Source organism: Cetorhinus maximus, chromosome 7, assembly GCF_964194155.1.
Source record: "Cetorhinus maximus chromosome 7, sCetMax3.hap1.1, whole genome shotgun sequence".
Classification (NCBI taxonomy): domain Eukaryota; kingdom Metazoa; phylum Chordata; class Chondrichthyes; order Lamniformes; family Cetorhinidae; genus Cetorhinus; species Cetorhinus maximus.
This window is the reverse complement of record NC_135885.1, coordinates 147,777,927-147,800,881: the sequence shown is the minus strand read 5'-3', so window position 1 is coordinate 147,800,881 and position 22,955 is coordinate 147,777,927. Positions and strand designations below refer to the sequence as shown.

Here is a 22,955-nt window from a genome sequence, read left to right as displayed (position 1 = left end):
TGTATCTTAGAGATCTCTCTTCTCTTTTATGCTGGCGAGGTCTATTCATATTTGCTCCAGTTCTGCCGAAGGGCCATGAAGGCTCGAAACGTTAACTGATTTCTTCTCCGCCGATGCTGCCAGACTTGCTGAGTTTTTCCAGGTAATTCTGTTTTTGTTTTGGATTTCCAGCATCCGCAGTAGCTTTTAGCTTTTTGTTTTTATCTATTCATAGCCTTTTCTCAGTGATACTTTTGTGGAATGAACGTTGTCCCAAAGGGGCCAGTTATTAACATAACATTCTATGGGCAAATGTTTCCCACATTGCCCTTATGGAATATTCCTGTCAGTATATTGGATAAGTAAACCCCTATATCTAATGCCTCTACCAAGGATAGCGTTTCAGCAGCTAAGGTACTTTTCACTGCCCTTTTTATTTTCTTAGCCTCCCAAGCCAGTGGGCAACATTTATCGTTCTTTCCCACCAAGAATATGACAAACATAAAATCTGAATATATGTTAGAGTACCCATCTGGAAGATTAGCATGTGAAGCATCGCTAAAAATTACCAATCTCATATCTTCTGGATCACCCAAGGCTGGAAACTTGAACACACATCTCTCTGAAATTAATTTTTTTTAAGTGTTTTATTTGCTCTCAGAACGTGCTCAACTGTAGCATGTTTCATCATGGTACTCAGCTCCAACACATCACAACTAGCGTCAGGCCTAGTCTGAGTGCACAACCAGTTCAACTGCCCAATCAAGCTTCTCAACTGTTCCGTTTCTTCCTTGGTAGCAGGATCCTCTTTTTGTGAGAATCTACCACAAGTTATTGGGATATGATTAACATTTTCTAGATAAGATTGTTGATTCAATGTCACTCCTAACTTGCTCTGCTTAATGTCTAAACCTACGTATTTAAAGGCCCCTGAAGCCGGACTTCCGACCTGGAATCCCTTCTTTATCTTCTCGATTACCCATTATTCAAATTCTACAGATCCTCCCCACAGGAAATCATCAACATGCATGGTAAAGATTCCAGCTAGTTGCTCCTTATGGTACCAGTAGAACATTGCGGGGTCTGCCTTTAACTGACTGCAACCAGTTTTCAACAGGACAGGCCTCACAGAAAAATACCAAACTCTTGACGCATCATTCGACCCATAAACACACTTGTTTAATTTCCATAGCTTTCCTTCTACATCCCCGGCTTCTTTGGGTGGTTTCAAAAGAACTTCCCTGTGAAACTTCTCCCCCTGATACGTCAGTAGAACAAGTTCAGGACAAAGTCACTTAGAGCATAGGAGGCCACTCAGCCCATCAACTCCATGCCAACTCTCCACAGTTCAATCCAGTAAATCCCACTCCCCTGCTCATTCCCTGTAGCCTTGAAAATTTATATCCTTCAAGTTACCATCCAACTAACTTTGAAATCATTGATTGTTTTCACTTCCATCACCCTTGTGGGCAGCAAGATCCAGGTCATTTCCACTGGCTGCATAAAAAAATTATTCCACATATTCCCCTGCATCCCTTGCCTAAGACCTTAAATCTGTGCCACCTAGTCCTTGCACCATCAGCTAATGGGAACAGTTTTACTTGTCCACCTTATCTAAGCCTGTCATAACCTCCTACATGCTATAAAATCTCCCATTAATCTCCTTTCCTCCAAGGAGAACAGTCCCAGGGTTTTCCAACCTAACTTTCGAACTAAAATCCCCCCATCCCTGGAACCATTCTGGTAAATCTCCTCAGTACCCTCTCTAGGCCCTTCACATCCTTCCTAAAGTGTGGTGACCAGAACTGGACACAGTGCTCTAATTGAGGCTTGATAAGGGTTCTCTACTTTTGTACTAAATATCTCTATTTAGAAACCCATTTGCTATGTTAACCCACTGTCTCAATATGTCGTGCTACCTTCAAGGATTGATGCACAAGCTCCCAGGTCTCTGTATCCTTGCACTCTTTAGAACTGTGGATCAATATTGCCTCTCCTTATCCCTTCTTCCAAAATACATCACTTCTAACTTCTCTGTATTAAATTCCATCCACCACTTGTCAGCTCATTCAGCTAGCACTCCTATATCCTGTTGCAGGTGATTCACATCATCCTCACTGTTTACCATACTTTCAAGTTTGGTATGATTGGCAAATATTGAAATTTTCTGTGATTTAAGATCCAAGTCACTTATATATAAAAACACAGCAGTGGTCCTAGCACAGACCTTTGAGGAACACCACTGTCTACCATCCTCTAATCTGAGAAATAACCATTTACCAAGACTTGCTGCTTTCTGCCCTTAGGCCAATTTTTTATCCAATTGGACACTGACCCTCCTATGACCTTCAATTTTGTTAATCAGCCTTCTATTTAGTACCTTGTGAAATGCTTTCTTAAAATCCATATAGACAACATCCACCACATTCCCTACCTCAACCTTCTGTTACTTCATCAAAAACTTCAATTAGATGAGCCTAGCACAATCTTTAACAAAGCTGTGCTGTGTCTCTTTAATTAACTCAAAACTCTCCAAGTGCCTGTTGATTTTTTTCCCTGATTATTGTTTCTAAAATCCTATCCACCACTAATGCTAAACTAAAATAAAAGCAAATTACTGCAGATGCTGGAAATCTGAATGAAAAACGGAAAATGCTGGAAAAACTCAGCAGGTGTGACACCATCTGTGGAGAGAAAAACAGAACTGACGTTTCAAGTCTGTATAACCCTTTTTCAGAGCTAACAGAGTTAGTTTGACAGAGTTAAACTAACTGGCCTGTAGTTGCTAAGACTGCCACTACACCCTTTCTTGAATAAGGGTATCATATTTGCCACTCTCCAGTTCCCTGGCACCTCCCCTATATCTAGGGAAGATTGGAAGACTATACCAAGCCCTTCCACTATCTCGACCCCAACTTCCCTTAGCAACCTGGGGTACAAGCCATCCTTACCAGGTGAATTACCTACTCTAAGCATAGCCAGCTTTTCCAGTACCACCTCCTCTCAATTTTCACCCTATTGCCTCTGCTATCCCTGCTTCCACTGATATTTTGTCAGGTTTCCCTTCCTGAGCACACACGGATACAAAATACTCATTAAATATAAGATATACGTGTGGAGGCCCTGTGCCGTGACACATTTTTCACCCTCTTTGTCCTGAACAGGATCTATTTAGTTACAAGGTTAGGTTGGAAAAAACTGGGGTTGCTCTCCCTGGAGCGAAGGAGATGAATGTAAAATTTGTTAGAGTGTAAAAGATTATGACAAGCTTAGGTAAGGTAGCAGGTAAAAACTGTTCCCATTGGCTGATGGTACACGAATTAGGAAATACAGATATAAGGCCTTGGATTTAAGGAGATGCAGGGGGAATATGTGGAAGAGCTTTTTTATGCAGCAAGTGAATCCCGTTGCCCATAAGGGCAGTGGAAGCAGAAACAATGATTTCAAAAGTAAATTGGATGGGAACTTGAGGAAAAAAAACTTACAGGCTACAGGGAACTTGGAGTGGAATGAGGTTTATTGGATTGCTCCATGGAAAATAGGCATAGACTTGATGGGCTGAATGGGCTCCTTCTGTGCCCTAAATGATTCTATGACTGCTGTGACCCATGCAGTTGGTAAAGTGGAGTTATTTAAAAATCCCAGAGGGAAACTTTAAATAACTGTCATAACAGGGTAGATGCAGGAAGGATGTTCCCGATGGTGCGGGAGTCCACATAGGGATCACAGTCTGAGGATATGGGGTAGATAATTTAGGACTGAGATGAGGAGAAATTTCTTCACCCAGAGAGTGGTGAGCCTGTGGAATTCGCTACCACAGAAAGTTACCACCCCCGTTGAACGCTAATTCTCATTGCATCAACAACCTCTGAACTAAACCTCTCTAACAATAAAACCCCTTTCATAATACCAATTTTATTTGTAATATAAACATATTGCTTGGTATCTGCTAAATAGGCGTCAGTTTTAACCGCCCTTCTTGAATGCTATATTCAAAAAATGCAAATGCACGCTATCTCTCTTCCATATCAAAACTAGTACACAGCAAAGCACCCAGGCTCTGTTTGGCTCCAATTATGACACACCCGCAGACTAAACCTCTATTTCAAAAGAAAAATATTTTCCCATAATATTATATACATTAATAGCTTCATGACAATGACTCTTATTACCCACTCACTATTTACATGTTCTACATCAGATTGTTCTTTGCCCTTCTGCATTACAAATCTAAACCTTAAGTTAAGATGAGCACTCCTATACCCCACAGCCACTTGCTCCTGCAGGTTTCCCTGCAGATTTGCTCCTCCAACTCTCTCTCTCTCGCTCTGTACCCCCAGTAGTGCGATCATACCCTTTTTGCTTCTCAATTTCAACCAAATGTTTTCCGTCCTTGCCCCCTTAAGGGTATCCCCTCCTTCCAACACTCCGATGTATTCCCTAATCAGTATTCCTACCCCACCTCGTTTTTTCCTTCTATATCTTTTCTGAACACTTTATATATCCTTATATATTAAGCATCCAGTCCTCACCATTTTTAAGTCACATTTCCAACATTGCCACTATATCATATTCCCACGGTATCATATTCCAACAGTGCTATTTGTGCTTGTAGCTCACCAATCTTTGTCACCCATACTGTGTGTTTGCACATACCTGGCCGGTAATCCTGTGCTTGCATACCTCGTAGTCCTTCATAGTCCATTCCTACCTAACATGGAACTCCTCCCTTCTCTAGTACCGCCCAGCATTCTCACTTTATGCACCATATTCTTCTTTTCTACTTCTATGTGTTGGGGCCCAGCCCCCTGCGAATTTAGTTTAAATGCACCCCAACTACACCAGTATACCTCCCCTAAAAGAGCACTAATCCCAGTCCTGTTGAGGTGCAACCCATCCCTTTTGAATAGGTGTCCTCTGCCCCAGAACTGGCTCCAATGCCCCACGGACCAGACGTCCTTTCTCCTGCGCTATGCTTCAAGTCAGGCATTGATCTTCCCATCTCTACTTTGGCTAGTGCTCAACATTAGGACTAATGCAGAGATTATTGCCTTTGTGGTCCTACTTTTTAAACCTCCTCCCTCACTCCTGAAAATCTGACCGTCACACCTCCATATCTACCCTCTATGTTGTTGGTACCAACATGTATCACAACTTCTGGCTCAATCCCTTCCCCCTGCAGAACATTCTGCACCCTCTGTATGATGTCCTTTACTCTGGCATCAGGGAGGCAACACACCATGCAGAGCCCACAATGATGGTTACAGAAATGGCTGTCTCCCTGACTATGGAATTTCCTATAACAACTGCATTTCCACACATTGCTGTTCCTCCCTGTACACTCCCTTGCCCATTGGGTGCCATGGTCTGGATTGCACTCCTTCAGAGTATCCAGAACATATTCCTGTTATGAGTTCAATGCTCCAGGTTTTATCAATGACCTACAAAGGGTACAAAGATGTGAGAAATCACCATCTCCAGGTTTATGAATGAATTAAGAACTCATTGTAAGATGTGCGAGAACCAATAGAATCACTAACGTTTAACAGAATGGTCTGTCATCTATCAGATAAATCTCTCAGCCATACATTGGTGTGTGAGCAACCTTTCCATCAAATACAATAGCACAAATTTGTATGGCAGCTGAAACTACGAAGACACAGATCAAAGAGTTGAACTACACAGAAAATTGAACTGGTGAGGCATATTTTAAGAACAAAATCATTATGAAACCTGAAATGCCATCCACCAAAGCTTATGAGTGAGCACTCAGGAGAGGGGCAGAGAAAAGGAGGGAGTGAGTGAGGGTATGAGAGAATCTGTGAGCGGGAGGAAGGGTCAGGAAGGGAGGCAGCGAGTCAGGAGGGTCGACTAGCGCAAGGCTCCATGGAGGGATGGAGCGAGTCAGGAGGGTCGACTAGCGCAAGGCTCCATGGAGGGATGGAGCGAGTTGGGAGGGTTGCAGAGCATGAGAGTCGGGTGGGAAGCAATGAAGCAAGACCGGGAGAAGTCGGTGAGCAGGGGGATTGGTGAGGGAAGCAGCAAATTGAGATGGTCAGCTAGCAGAAGGGTTGGGGAGGGAAGCAGTGAGCGGGAGTGTGTGGTGAGATGATGGGGTAGTGGTAAATGTCACTGACAATGCAGAAACCCAGGCCAATGCTCTGGGGCCGCCATGGGTTTAAATCTCATCATGGCTGCTGGTGGAATCTGAATTCAATTAATAAATCTGGAATATAAAGTTAGTCTTAATAATGGTGACCATGAAGCTATCAATGATAGTTGTAAAAACCCTGTGTCCTTTAGGGAGGGAAATCTGCCAACCTTACTTGGTCTGGCCTACATGTGACTCCAGACCCATAATATGGTTGACTCTTAACTGTCCTCTGAGATGGCCCTGCAAATCATTCAGTTCAAGAGCAGTTAGGGATGGGCGACAAATGCTGGCCTTGCCTGCGACACCCACATCCGATGAAAGAATGAAGTCAGCGAGCGGGAGGGTCAGGGGGAGCGGGGCAGCTGAGTGACAGTCTGTTCTAAACAAAATTAAGCATGCTCAGTAACTGCCCTAAAACAAAAATGGTGGCAGTGCTTTCGGGGAATGTCCCGAATTTATCAACCTCGCTAAAATGAAAATGTGCTATTAGAACATACTTTAAATGGGGGACGCCTGTATTAAATCGCTGAATGAATGAAAAAAAAGAGAAACTTTACCTTTGAAGACACAATTCTGTTATCAGGATATTTTTGCAAAATGTAAGCATCTGTGCCAGGAGGGGGTTCACGATGTCCAATGTAAACTGTCCGACTGTCCACCCAGTTCTCTTCTCCAACACACTAAACAGAGAGAGGGACAATCATTGTCTAAAACTGCACAAAAATCATTTTTTGACTAGTTTAGTAACTGCTGCATATTAATCAACTGGGAGTTTTCTAAGCTAAAGTTACAAAGTATTCACTGGAGAGAGTTTAGATGTTTAGCTACTTTAAAAGCAATTTAAAGTTTTCATAAGTGGAAATCACGTGGCACTCAACTGAAATGTGACAAATAGCCTGAAGAAATTTCAAAGCTAAACGCAACTCATCCACGAACAAGATGGCAATGGTTTGAAAGAGGTTCTGTGTGGACAGGGAGATGGTGCCTCATTACAGAGGTCAGTTGTGCTGGAGTGTCCCGGTTTGGCTTGGCTGCATCAGCTGCAACTCGGAGGTGCCAAATGTATTGGTTATCTACCTAGTAGCCCTTCCCTGGAATGGTTCTTCTGCTAGCACTGAATCTTTGAGCGTGCAGCCTAGGAGATGAGTCACCGCATTCGAGCCGCTCAACAGGGACTTTTGGGCCAGAATATCTCTGTACAAGAATGGTTTGTGCCAGCAAAAGCAGTCTGTCTCCTTGGCCTGAAGCTTTCTGTAGCAGGGGAATAGCAGGCTAAATGTCTGCCAATGAACTGTGACTACCCGGGAGCGGACAGCTTTCTAAAATTCCATATTTGCCTCAGTTCCATTCCCCTTTATCTACCATGGATTCTTGGTACAAAAGACAATCTGGAGGACAGTCATATCACCAACTTAGACATAGTTATCATATGTACCTATGTTGGGGAGGGAGCATGAAGTCCCAAGATGCTTTCTCCTATCTTTATCCTTTTTATTCTTTTTGGTTGTGATGTTAGCATTGCAGTGACACAGGAGATTGTTATTTGCTGTGTAATTCTTTCTTGTGGGTTAATAAGCATCAAATTTGCATAAGGACAATAAAAAACTGCACTGAATTGAATACTGAATGATTACACTGATGTGAAATATATTCTAGATCAAATGCTAAGTGGGCCAGTTCATTTTAGGAAAAGATTTACAAATACAAGGTGTTGCAATGCAAATTACCTGGGGACTTTAAAAGGTTTAAGTGCTATTGTTACGACTTTCAGGTCTGCATTTGATGTCTATGAACACTGTACTCCTGTAAGCAGACCCCATGTAACCTATGCTCAGACATTTACCTTTACAGCCCAATATCATGTCATGTTAAAGGTCCAAGGTCACACTAAGATCTATCATCTGCAAGATAACTACTTTTGAAAGGAGGTGAATTGTAAACTAAAGAGTTACTTTATTTTGAACTACATGAATGAACAGAATATAATTTTCAGACACATTTACCCACCTCCTTCGCTACTCAAAACACCTAAACTAATGAAACAAAGTTTTTCCTTGCTATGGGCTTGCTTCATTTAAGAAGTCAGCATCACTTCCTGGACCTAAATCTAGAAAGAGACTCAAACTCTTTCCGACTGCTCCAGCCTCAAAACACATGGACCAATGAGGGGGGAATGAAACCAGAGACAGATCTCAGCTCTTCCAGGGTTTCACCCAATTTAAATTATCATCTGGATAGATCTTTTTCCCACCCCTACACCAAGGAGGTGTAAGGGAGGGATCTACCCCTTCACTAGAGGAAAGTAATCAGAGGGGACCCATCATATCTTCTCGTCAGAGTACCTCCACGGGAAATGAAGAGTTTCAATCCATTTGTGCCTCTAGGGGAGAGGACTGCATCGCATCAAATGGTACTTCAGCCCAAGCTTTACTGACACCAGCAGCCCAAGGCCAGGATGGGGTCTCGGACTGGAGCAATAATGGGCATGGGATCCACTCCTCTGCACTTACACCAATGGAGCAGGGCCCAAGGAAATTGCAGAGTTTTTCTTCCCCCATACTGCCCTTACCCCAGCTCTGTGTTAACAACAAGCACCTTGTAAAATGCCATGTCAGTCTTACTCTACTCAGTATATGAAACAAATCCACTATAAGGGCGACAATCTCTGGAACATATCTCCGATAAACAGGAAAAATGAAGAAAAACGTAACTGACAGTGCTACTAAGCAGCACTTACTCAGCAATAACCTGCTCACTGACGCTCAGTTTGAGTTTCATCACAGCTACTCAGCTCCTGACCTCATTACAACCTTGGTCCAAACATGGACAAAAGAACTGACCTCAAGACGTGAGGTGAGAGTGACTGCCCTTGATACCAGGGCAGCATTTGACGGAGTGTGACATCAAGGAACCCGAGCAAAACTGAAAGCGATGGGAATCAGGCAGAAAGCTCTCCACTGGTTGGAGTCATATCTAGCACAAAGGAAGACGGCATCTCAGTCCCAGGACATCACTGCAGGAGTTCCTCAGAGTACTGTCCTAGGCCCAACCATCTCCAGCTATTTCATCAATGACCTTCCCTCCACCATAAGGTCAGAAGTGGGGATGTTCGCTGATGATTGCACAATGTTCAGCACCATTCGCGACTCCTCAGTTACTGAAGGAGTCTGTACCCATATGCAGCAAGACCCGGACAACATTCAGGCTTGGGCTGACAAGTGGCAAGTAACATTTACACCGCAAAAGTGCCAGGCAATGGCCATCTCCAATGCAAGAGAATCTAACCATCTCCCCTTCACATTCAATGACATGACCATCGCTGATTCCCCCACTTTCAACTGTCACAACTCACTGGGGATGGTGCACTGTAATATCAGCCCCACTGTTCCCCAAGCCGTGACAAACGTGAAAAGTTTGACCAAACCACCAGATTGACCCAATTCTACCGAACTGCTTAATTTAGGTTAACAGAATACAAGCACCAGGTTTGTAAAGTTAATAAGTAAATAACTGTTTATTGAACAACCATCTTTAACTATTGGCAAAAGAAAGAAATATGAATTACGAACTTCGAACACTATAACTTAAACTCTACACTCTTCTTAAATCCCTATACATACACACATATACCCGACACATAAGACATGGGGTGGGGTAAAACAGTTCAATAGCACCAATCCAGGGAATAGGATTCGATGGGTTGATTTTGATCGATGTCTTCTTTCAGTTCTTGTTGATGACACGAGATGGTCTTCCAGCACTTTCAGTATTGAGTTCACTGGTTGAAGACTTGCCTTTCAATGTCTCTAACAGTGGTTTTCCCCTTTTCCTTTTTACAGGGGTTTCCTCAGAGAGAGAACAGGTTATAGAGATATGAGGAAAAGAGATTTTAGATGTTTTCTCCTTGCAGGCCAGGAACTTTCTGCTCCTATGCTCTTCACACAAAACCCTGGTCACCTGGTCAGGAGCCAATTAAAATGCTGTTGTCAGGCAGCTCCCATGGTCCAGGACTCCTTTCCGGCACCATCCTGTCTTTCATGGCACACTCTGTTCCAGGACTGCAACATTGTATATATCTCTTTTCCTGTTCCAATGGACATGTCTTTCAACCTGCAGTCATTGTAATTCTAATCCATAGTCCAACAGAAAATAAAAAGGTATGTTCTTTACAACAGTCCAACAGAAATAAAAAGATATGTTCCTTACACAACATCCTGGGGGTTATCTTTGACCAGAAACCAGCCACACAAATACTGTGGTTACAAGAGCAGGTTGGAAGCTGGGAATTCTGCAGAGAGTAACTCGCCTCCTGACTCCCCAAAGCCTACCTACCATCTACAAGGCTGTCAGGAGTGTGACGGAATGCTTCTCCACTTGCCTGGATGAGTGCAGCTCCAACAACACTCCAGGAGCTTGACACTGTCCAGGACAAAGCAGCCTGCTTGATTGGCACTCCATCCACCATCTTAAACATTCACTCCATCCAGCACCGACCCATAAGATGCACTAAAGCAACTTACCAAGGCTCTTTCCAAACCCACAACCTCTACCACCTAGAAGGACAAGGGAAGCAGCTGGATGGGAACGCTACCACCTGCAGGTTCCCCTCCAAATCACACACCATCCTGACTTGAAAATATATCTCCGTTCCTTCACTGTCGCTGGGTCAAAATCCTGGAACTCCCTTCCTAACAACACTGTGGGTGTTCCTACAACAAATGAACTGAAGTGGTTCAAGAAGGCAGCTCACCACCACCTTCTCAATGGGCAATAAATACTGGCCTAGCCAGCAATACCCACATCCCATGAACAAAGAAAGAAAAGAGATAGCTATAGGCCATTTAACCCCCCAAGCCTATCCTATCACTCAATGGGATCATGGTTGAACTGTGAATTAACTCTATATACCCACCTTTGACTGTTTTCCCTAATACATTTAATTTACAAAAATCTATTATTTTTAGGTTTAAAATTAACAATTGTTCTAGCATCAGTTGTCATTTGCAGAAGAACTTCCAAACTTCTACCAGGTTTTGCATGTAGAAAAGTGTTTCTTGATTTCACTCCTGAAAGATCTGGCTTTAATTGTTAACTGATATGGCATTGTGAGAATTCAATTCAATCAACTATTTTGCCTGGTAGTCCAACTAAAGGTCCTAATCAATACCCTAGATAACCTGCGTGTTTCTGGGAGTTAATACTTGTTGCCTGAATTTATCACTATAGCACCAAAATATAAATTATAAATGAACTCCCATGTCTTCCAAGCCTGATCAGCAAGAATCTCAAAACGTGAGTTACTTTTTAAAAGAATTTCTTGTTACCTGTTTAATGTCAGCAAAGAGTTGACTTTCAATTTCAGAGCTGTCATAAATTCAAGAGTTTACACTTGAACTAGGAGCCTGCCTTTCCTCTTTACAGATTATGAATGCTCTGCATTTCAGTGTCCAATAACATATAGCTGGTATCTACGTTGATTAGATTTCCCAGGCCAGTGATGCAATGCAAGCAGCCTGGCTTCCAGGCACAACTCCACCTCAAATATATGCCAGAATAAAAACAATGCCCACCTTCTAAGCATCCCTTAGGAAAATTACAATTATTTCAGAAATGCCTCAGCATAGAAAAGACCTGCCATTTCGTGCACAGTGTCTTTCCATTGCCCATCATTGCAAACACTTCCTGTCATTGAATCTGTGAAAAGAATGCCAAAAAGAACATGCAAGGCCTAAGCATGCTCCATAGATTTCAGTTATCATTAATGTAATTAGAATTAATTTAATGGCCCAAGATCACTATGCTCTCATCTTCCGTGTCAAGAGCCAAATGAAACTCAAATCCACGCCAATACCAGTTATGCAGACAAGAAATTCTCAGTGTTCCAGTTCACAGAGTCACTGTTTGGCTGGGGTGCATTTAATCTGAAAGCGATATCCTAAGCCATCATCAATTAACAATTATTACTCTATCAACAGAACAGTGACTGCACCTGAAAAGAAAGACATTTGCTGTAAATGCTTTGGTGTGTTTCATAGACATAATTTTAAAAATAAAAAAACTTGCATTTATGTAATGCTCTTCATAACCACCAGACATCTCCAAGCATTTTACATTCAATGTAGCATTTTTTGAAATGTAGTCACTGTTGTGCAAATTAGTTACTGCGTTACCCACATGACAAGTTTATTCCTGGGATGAGGGGCTTATTTTATGAAGAAAGGTTGAACAGATCAGGCCTTTACCCATTGGAATTTAGAAGAATGAGAGGTGATCTCATTGAAACCTAGAAGGTCCTGATGGGAGTTGATAGAGTATACATCAGGAGTGTGTTTCCACTTGTGGGAGAGACTAAAACCAGGGACACAGTTAAAAAATACAAGATCTACCATTTAAGACAGAGATAAGGAGAGTTTATTTCTCTCAAAGGGTTGTTGGTACGTGGAATTCTCTTCCCCAGAACGCAGTGGAGGCTGGGTCACTGAATTAATTCAAGGCAGAGTTAGACAGATTTTTGATAGACCAGGGAGTTGAGGGTTATTGAGGTGGCGGGGGAGGGGGAATGCAGTAAGAAGCAAAGTTGAGCTGAGACACAACCAGATCAGCCACGGTCTTATTGAATGGCGGAGCAGAATGGAAGGGCTAAATGGTCTGCACCTGCTCCTAAGTCCCATGTTCCTATGTGATAATGACTAGACTATCTGGTTTTGTGATGTGGTTTGAAGGATAAATACTCCCTCGGTATTGCCTTGTTTTTTGTGCTCAAGGCCTGGAATCAGAGGGGGCAATTCAGCTCATTGTTTCTGTGCTGACTCTGCAAGAGCAATTCATCTGGTGCCACTCCACCTTTTCCCAATAAGCCTGCAAACTTTTTCTCTTCAGACAATGATCCAATTCTCTTCTGAAAGCCACAATTGAATCTGCCTCCACCCTCGTCTCAGACACTGCATTCCAAATCCAAGTTACTCGCTGCATATAAAGTTTTCCCTCACGTGTCAGGAAGATATAATAATTTCCAATATGTTATTGGAATTTATTGTAACATAGATTAATAGTGGGATGTGTCTATGTGTGCGTGAGCCTTAATTGAATTACAGGCAGTTAGTCTGGGTGCTTTGATGCAAGAAGAGAAGTTTGAAATGTTAATTAGGTAAACATGGGGACATTTAGAATCTGAACTGTAAATGGAACATTTACATTTTTAAACTAGCTATAGTGGCTTGAATTGAAAGGAGGGGGTGTAATCTATACCTCGCCAGCAGAAGTAGTAAGAAATAGTGTGTTTATTTATTTTTCCCCAAAGATTGCTGGTGCAATTGGTACTATGATAGAATTTTTTATTGATAGAGAGGTAAAGTTCAAAAGACAGTGAAACAATGGGAATCTGCATTCAAAGAGGAGAAAATGTATAAAGGAGAGGAGGCTGTTTGTAAGAGAGGCAGCTTAAGATCCAACAAGTGTGAAAAGCCTGCAGCCTGTATGTACCAAACTGCGACACAAAAACAAAAAGAGAAATACCTGGAAAAACTCAGCAGGTCTGGCAGCCTTCAACAAGGGTCATGAGGACTCGAAACGTCAACTGTGCTCTTCTCCCCCGATGCTGCCAGACCTGCTGAGTTTTTCCAGGTAATTCTATTTTTGTTTTTGTTTTGGATTTCCAGCATCCGCAGTTCTTTGCTTTTATCTCTGTACCAAACTGCTGCCTCCAGGAACTGAAGTTAAGAGCTCACTTTGAATCCGGCCATTCAGGGTATCGTTTACTTTGCCTGGGTCTTTTAAAATCTATGCATCTTACTGTTGCCTTAACGAAAGTATAACTGGGAGTTAAATTAATCAGGGCATTTAGAAGTTATTATAGTAGTAATCTGTAGACATACACATGTGCTTACAATCTTTTCTTTTATTAATAAATGTTTAATTTAGTTTTATAAAAACCCCATAACACTTGGTGGTCTTACTCCTGAATCCAAAGCCCATATCTCGAAACATACAAATTGTCACAATACAACTGTCACAACTTAATTTCAAGTTTCTCTCTGGGATTTGAACAGCTCAGCATTTACCATCTGCTGTGTCATAACACATAACACTGTTGCTTCTTTTGCCAAATACCTTAATTCGATGTCCTCTGGTTCTTGATCCCTCCACCAACGTGAACAGTGTTCAGGCCCCTCATGATTTTGAACACCTCTATCAAATCTCCTCTCAACCTCTTTTGTAAGGAGAACAGCTTCAGCTTCTCCAATCTACCCAGGTAACTGAAGTTCCTCATCCATCACTTTCATGAATCTTTTCTGTACTCCCTTCCACCTTCCAAACTCATGACCACTACCATCCAGAAAGACAAGGGCAGCAGATACATGGGAACACCACCACCTGGAAGTTCCCCTCCAGGCCACTCAACATCCTGACTTGGAAATATATCGCCGTTTCTTCACTGTCGCTGGGTCAAAATCCTAGAGCTCACTCCCTAACAGCACTGTGGGTGTATCTACATCACATGGACTGCTGCAGAAGTTCAAGAAGGCAGCTCACCACCACCTTCTCAAGGGCAATTAGGGATGGGCAATAAATGCTGGCCCAGCCAGCGAAGCCCACATCCCGTGAATGAATAATAATTTTTTTTTTTTTTTAAAATACCTTCATGTCCTTCCTAACGTTTGGTGCCCAGAACTGGACACAATACTCCAGTTGAGGCTGAGCCAGTGTTTTAAACAAAATTTATCATAACTTCCTTGTTTTTGTATTCAATTCCTCTATTTATAAAGCCAAGCATCCCATATGCTTTATTAACAGTCCTCTCAACCTGTCCAACTACTTTCAATGATTTGTGCACATATTCCCCCAGCTCCTCCTGCTCCTGCACCCTCTTTAGAATTGTACCTTTTATTTTACATTGCCTCTCTCTGTTCTTCCTACCAAAATGAATCACTTCACAGTTCTCTGCATTCAATTTCATCTGCTACTTGTCCACCCATCCCACCATCACAGTTCACAATACTTCCAAGTTTTGTGCCATCCACAAATTTTGAAATTCTACCCTGTATACCAAAGTCTAAATCATTAATATATATCAAGGAAAGCAGGCTCCTAATATCAACGCCTGGGGAATCCCACTATAAACCTCCCTCCAGCATGAGAAACAACTGTTCACTACTGTTTCCTGTTACTCAGCCAATTTCATATCCACATTGCTACTGTCCTGGAACCTTGTGAGTCAGAGCGAGAATGCTACCAACTGAGCCATGGCTGACAAGGCTAGTAAGGGACATCAGTTCTATCCAGTAAGTTACAGAAGATATTGTTGGAAGATATTCTCCACTCCTTTGTAACCTTCTGGAATTTCAATTAATATGCAAGGAACCTGCATACTGATGAATTCTAGTACATGTGGGCAAAATAATGAAAAGATAGAAAAGATAAAAGCCCTGGACCCTGACAAGTAGCTCAGAGTAGGGTAGCACAGTGGTTATGTTACCAGACCAGGATTCTAGATGTAAAAACATATATAAAAACAAAAAACTGCGGATGCTGGAAATCCAAAACAAAAACAGAAATACCTGGAAAAACTCAGCAGGTCTGGCAGCATCGGCGGAGAAGAACAAAGTTGACATTTCGAGTCCTCATGACCCTTCAACAGAACTGAGTAATATTAGGAGAGGGGTGAAATATAAGCTGGTTTAAGGTGGTGGGGGGAGAGAAGTTGGGGGGAGGGGGGGTGGGGTGGTTGTAGGAGCAGATAATCAAAAGATGTTACAGACAAGATGCCCAGATTTAAGATCCAGAAACACGAGTTCAAATCCTATCATAGCAGTTAGGGAATTTAAATTCAGATAACTAAATCTGGATTCCAAAAAAAGCTAGCATCAGTAATTAAACTGCCAGATTGTTGTAAAATTTCATCGAGCTCACAAATGATCTTTATGGAAGGAAACCTGATGCCCTTACTTGTGTGGCCACATGTGAGTCCAGACCCACAGAAATATAGCTGACAATTAACTCCCATCTTAAATGTCCCACCAAGCCACTTTGTTGTATCAAACCACTACAACTAAGTATAAGAATAAAACTAGTCATTATAACGTTACTGTTTGTGGAAGCTTGCTGTGTTTCTATATTACAACTGTGACTACACTTCAAAAAGTACTCAATTGGCTGTAAAATGTTTTGTGAGTCCACTGGCACTATATAAATGCAAGTCTTTCTTTCTACACAGAGTGCAACAATTCAAGAAACTCCCCACCCACCATTTTCATTAGCAATTAAGGATGGACAGTAAATGCTGGCTCTGGCAGCAATGCCCACATCACAAGGATGAATGAAAAAAACACAGCTCTAACTCTCAGAGATGAGGAGAAACTTTTTCACCCAAAGGGTCATTGGTGTGTGGAATTCTCTTCCCCAGAAAATAGTGGAGTCTGGGTCTTTGACTTTATTCAAGACAGATTTTTGTTAGACAAGGAAGTCAAAAGTTATGGTGGGCAGACAGAAAAGTGGAGCTGAGACCACAATCAGATCAGCCATTATCTTATTGAATGGTGGAGCAGGCTCAAGGAGTCAAATGTCCTACTCCTGTTACAATGTTCCTGTGCACTGCAGCATATGTTTATTTTCAGTTTCATTTGTGTCCTGCCCAGAATAGGTGCGGTGTTTACTGAAATGTGAACTGATTCTGTGCCAACTGGTGAGCAACTCCTGCAAAGTGACAGGTTCATACCTATCCCTCTTCTATTCTGTAATCTATCACAAAAGGAAAATTAGTTTGGGCGTTCATTACCTCATGCAGAGGAGAAACACAGGACTGCACACCCTTGGGATTGTAATTCAATAAAAGTTTATATCTGGATCTAATATCACAATCCAAACCCAGAGTACAGTTACTCACTAAGGTTATCTGCAACACCTCCGACAGCCCCTGCCCTAAGCAGCAGCTTTTACACATGCAAAACCAACAATTTAATCTGGAGTGGTTTTAAACACACATGTAAGCAGGGTGTAAGGAGGCAATGGAATGATGGGTTGGACGGGAAACATTCCAAAGTGAATGAGCACCATTTTGAAGTGATGTCAGAGCCATTTGGCACTAAAACCAGTCCTGTAGGCTAGACTCCCATACACCAGCACAATTTGAAATGTATCAGTCAATAAGACTTGCAGTGAGTAAGGACATGGACAGCAGGGTTTTGGATGACCTCAAGTATTGTGAAATATTTTGTTTCCAAAAGTTAAGGAAGAGGATAGGTTACATCTACAAAAAAAAATAATCACCATATCATTGCTATGCTGCTTTCCATAGTCTCCTGTGTACAGATAACTGGAGACAATAACAGAGTTCCAGGGATCCCCTAGAAACCTTGGTGTCCTATCTGATCTTCTGATGCCATATCCACTCAATTGTCAAAATGTCTTCACCTCCAAACAATACCCAACTCCACCCCTGCTCATCTGCTGAAATTCTCCTCCATGCCTTTGTTACCTTCAGTCTCGACTATGCCAATGCTTTCCTGGCTGACCTCCCATGTTCTATTCTCTGCAGACCTGAGGTCATCCAAAACTCTGCTACCTGAATCTTAACTTGCATCAAGTACTGTTACCCATCACCCGCACTCACAGGTCAACATTGGCTCCGGCCCTGCAACACCTCAATTTTTAAATTCTTATCTTCGTTCTGTTATTAAGCAATGCTTTATAAAAAGTTGATTTTATGAATTCACTGGCTGGAAATCACAAACTGATTTTTTTTTTTAAAACTAAAGCCACATTCTGATGACTTGAAATCAACGTGAATGATGGCTGCACATTTGCACCATATACATTCCAAAACCATTGAAATGGAGACTACCTGTCTGCAAGAGCCCATCAAAGGCAATTATCTTAGAGGAATATGACTGAACCATATTCCTGTCCCCATTCGCAGGACATCCAGACTCAACTGGGTGGGGAACCAGCATCAGACTTAATCACTTCAGACAAAGGGCTCTGGCCGAGAGAGGAATTCCTAGCCATGATCTCATCAAATTACAACTGGAATACACTATCCATGATAATATTTGGGCTGTTGGGGAGAGAGAGAGCATGTCGTGTGACAAGCCATCTAAACCTTTGTGTGTTTAAGAGCCTGTTTTCTCTGCAAAACAGCACAAATGAATAAGATGCTAGAGAAGGAAGGTCCCTGTGTGGGTCTCTCTCTCTCTCTCCCTCCATACAGATTGGAACTTTTGAACCCTGTTTGCTGCTTTTTGACTCTCCGTGTGCCACAGACAGAGATTTTAAATAAAAGAGCTCAACACAGCAATTGCCATCTTCAAAAGAACAGATAAATTGTCTGTCTACATCTTTAAGTCGCCTCAACACCACACTCAGAAGGAACACTGAATTCAGCCTGAAGCCATCCGAGTCACCAACCCTCAAGAGCCATATGCCCTTTAACTTTACTGGACTTTAAATTGCTTAATATATCCTCCCACTCTATAATGTGTGCATTGTGTGTTTTGTGTTTGCGTGTATTTTCTGTGCGTGTGCGCACTTGCATGTAAGTTGGAGCGTCCTAATTATTTTTCTTTGACCAGTCTAAGTACAATAAATACCATTCCCTTTCCTTTTTATAAAAACTCAAGGAAACCTGTCTGTTTGTATCCTTTATAGTCACAGCATGTAAACAGTTAAACATTAACTGAATAGGCAAGCATTTCCCTTCTAAAAAAAACTGCTGCAGTCAAACGAGGCGTGAGAAAAGAGAGGAGCCATCCTACCCCTCCTCAGCTAATCGTAACGACGTCCAAATCCCTCCATGGCCTCGCGCCCCCATAGTCCCCACCCCTCTCCCCTTCAATCGATGTAATCTCCTCCAGCTTTAAAAACTTCTGGATCTCTGTGCTTCTCCAACTCTGGCCTCTCCCACAACTCCTAATTTTAATCACTCCATTAGCAGACTTCAGCTGCCTAGGCCTTAAGCTTTGGAATTCCCTCCCTCAACCTCTCCCTTCTCCTTTAAGATGCTTCGTAAAATCTACCTCTTTGACCAAGCATTTGTTCAGTCCTTATTTCCTTATATGACTTGGTGTCAAATTTTGCCTGACTACTCTCCTGTGAAGCGCCTTGGGGCGTTTTATGACATTAAAAGTATTGCTGAAAAAAGGTACATGCTGTCGAAGCTTTTCATCTTGCACTCATCAGGACAACTCGTAAGAATACCAAATTGTGAAGGGACAACAATTTATACTGCTCGAGAATGAAGTGCTGATTGCTGGCAAGTGGACTCATTGGTAGAGGCATTGCCATGGAGGATGCACCAGTTAACTGATAACATTCCTTAATAGGCTCCATCCTACGCTCAAATTCACCTTTGAAATGGAGCAGTCAAATGAGCTCTCTTTCCTTGACGTACTAGTTGAGAAATCTGCCAGTGGGTTCTCTACTACTGTCTACCGCAAGCCCACCTTCACTTGTCAATATACACGTTGGGATTTCTAAAGTTCCATGCACTATAAGATTGGCCTTTTTGGCAACCTCATAAATGGGGCCCTAGCCATTTGCTCACCATGCAAAATTGATGATGAAATCAGGCACGTCAAAGCCATCCTGCATGTTAACGGCTACCCTGATCACATCATTACTCACTGTATATCACTCACACTCACAAATGGGCCGAAGGCTGCCACTTTTGGTCCTGGAAAGTGCCCAGTTTACCTCAGGTTACCCTGGAAGGGTAAGGTATCTCAAAAGTTTGAGCAACAGGTGAAGCTAGCCGTTTCACACTGTGACTATACAGTAGCATTCTCCTCTAACAGGATGCTGCTGTCAAGCCAAAAAGACATTCCACCTATCACACAAATGACCAATGTAGCATATGAATTTCAGTGCCGGTGTGTAGGTATGTAAGCCATATGTCCCAAAGACTGGCAGATCGTACCAAACAGCATGTCCCTTCAGCTGTTCATAACAGGCAAGGTATGGACTATACCCAACCAGCCTGTGCTTGCAAAGCTCAAAACAGTGTCCAACATTAGGTGTGATTTCACGATTGGACAACATTTGCTAAACAATGCCTTGACCATAGTCAACCTGCCTGGTTTGAATTTAAACAAAGCTTGGCAGTTAACAGTTAGTTATCAGTTAACTGGTGTATTCTCCATGGCAACGCCTCTACAAATCTGAGTCCACTTGCCAACCAATCAGCGCTCTCTTCTCACACAGTATAAATTGTTGTTCTCTTAACAATTTGGTATTCTTGTGAATTGTCCTGATGCGTGCAAGGTGAAAAGCTTTGACAGCATGAGTCTTTTTTCAGCAATGCTCAAGTTCTGTACTACCAAACGACTATTGAATGTGTTGTGTAAATCCAAGTTGTTGCATACAAGATCAATCTTATTGCAACTCAGTGAAACTACTTAATGAAGTGTCCTGTCATTTCTATTATTTTTGTATCTGTGGAGGCAGAATAAACATTCTGTATTCAAGTGAAATCTATTGGATAGTTCCCCACTTCTGACAATACATTTATTTCCAACAAACCTGATTTGTATTTTAGAGCCGGAGTGCTTGCTCTGTTGTGAATTTATTCCTCTATGAGAAAACCCAGCATTATCACTTTCATGTCAATTAAAGTAATGTAAGCAGGGTTTCTGTACCAGCACATGAACAGTTGCTGTGTGTACACAAAGCCATACTTGGGTTGTGGGGACAAGAAATCTCTTACAGAAGAAATACCTGATGGATCATTAAAAATTCAAAAAAGGACTTTCTCGTGTGATTTGCATCTCAAACATGGTTTGTTCCTTTATACCTTCAAGAATATCACATTTTATACCAAAAAGGATATTTTGTTTCTCTTCTGATTTACTTCAGGTTCACAATTTCAAGACGGTCAAAGATCCCAAAAAGGTCAAATGAAGTGCCAAAGTCTCAGCTTTGTACCAGGCTTTCTGCTTGCTGCAGTGCACAATGCTTCTTCATACTAAATTGGAACCAAATGACAAAAAAGGCTTCATCCATTATTTAGAATAGAATATGACACAGCTGCTGAGTGAAGTAAAACTCACTTAATCCACGGCAGGAACAGCAATAAAAAGCAAACTGCAGCTTGCCATCAGGAGTTGGTCCTGAACCATCCCATTTACTATAGTCCTTGGTAATTGGCAAAGGCAGCAGGCATGACATGTGAATGCTAGAGAGAGGAGCTCTGACTCAATCAATGGTGTCTGTTGCACACAGTAAGTGGCACTTGTCTCCTCTCCAGTTATCTCTGTAATAAATACCACTGGTCGTCAGTTTGAGAGAGGGCTCCTCTGAGCACTGTTTTATAGCAAAGGGACCGTAGATTCTGGGCTCTATAAATTATCATTATATGTTTATTAATTTATAGATCAAGCTAAAAATAAGCAGAAATGCTCACAATTAATATTTAATTATTTCAGATAAATCATACCAAATATTACGAGCAAACTTGCTGTCGGCACAAGATCACATCGGTTCTATCACTATGCCCCAGTTATCTCACACCCTGTCTTACAAGAATTATAGCAGCAGACCATTCAGCTCCACAATTCAATCAGATCATGGCTGATCTGATTGTGGCCTAATTCCAAGTACCTGTCTGCCCCCCACAGCCCTTGACTCACTTGTCGATCAAATGTCCAACTCAGCCTTGAATATATTCAATAGTCCAGCCTCCACTACTTTCTGGGGAAGAGAGTTCCACAGACTTAGACAAAAAATTTCTTTGCGTCTCAGTCTTAAATTGGAGACCCCTAATTGTTAAACTGGGTCCCCTTTCTAGACTCCTCCACAAGGGGAAACATCCTCTCAGCATCCACCCTGTCAAGCCCCCTGGGATCTTATATGTTTCAATAAGATCATGTCTCATTCTTTGAAACTCCAATGCATATAAGCTCAACCTTTCCTCACAAGATAACCCCTTCATCGCAGGAATTGGTCAAGAGAAACATCTCTGAATTGCTTCTAATGCAATTATATCCTTTCTTAAGTAAGGAGGCCAAAACTATACACAGTACTCCAGATGCGGTCTCACTTAGGCCCTGTACTGCTGTAGCAACACTTCTCTACCCTTTACATTTGATTCCTCTTGTAATAAATACCTGTAGTAACTGCATACTAACTTTTTGTGATTCATGTACCAGGACACCCAGATCCCTCTGTATCTCAGAGTTTTGTAGTCTCTCTCCATTTAAATACTATACAGCTTTTCTATCCTCCCTGCCCAGTGGACAAGTTCACATTTATTCACATTATACTCAATTTGCCAAACTTATGTCCACTCACTTAAGAACATAACATAAGAACTAGGAGCAGGAGTAGGCAACTCAGCCCCTTGAGCCTGCCCCACCATTCAATATGATTAAAGCTGATCTCATTTTGGCTATGCAAAGCTATTAAATAGCTATTAAGCTATCTAAATCCCTTTGGAGACTCTTTATGTCCCCTTGACAACTTACTTTCTTACCAATCTTTCTGTCATCAGCAAATTTAGAAATCATACATTCAGTCCCTTCATCCAGGTCATTGATGCAGGTTGTAAACAGTTGAGGCCCCAGCATTGATCCCTGTGGCAATCCTCTACAAACAGCTTACCAATCTAAAAATGACATACTTATCCCTACTCTGTTTGCTGTTTGCTAACTAATCCTCTATCCATGCTAATATGTTACCGCCCCCCAGGATCTTCAGAAGATCCTTGGTGAGACCACAGCTGGAGTATTGTGTGCTGTTCTGATCTCCTAACCTAAGAAAGGAGAGACTTGCCATAGAGGGAGTGCAGCAAAGGTTTACCAGACTGATTCTTGGGATGGCAGGATTGTCATATGAG

The 22,955-nt window shown here is 42.0% G+C and overlaps 1 protein-coding gene across 1 annotated transcript in view; it reads right to left on the bottom strand.

Moving 5' to 3' along the window:
- Positions 1-22,955, bottom strand: part of atp11a (ATPase phospholipid transporting 11A) — a 236,397-nt gene that overhangs the window by 198,648 nt on the left and 14,794 nt on the right. Inside the window, exon 2 of the mRNA XM_078546099.1 lies at positions 6,691-6,813. Within this exon, the coding sequence (XP_078402225.1) occupies positions 6,691-6,813 (123 nt within the window). The remainder of the gene's footprint in view (positions 1-6,690; positions 6,814-22,955) is intronic.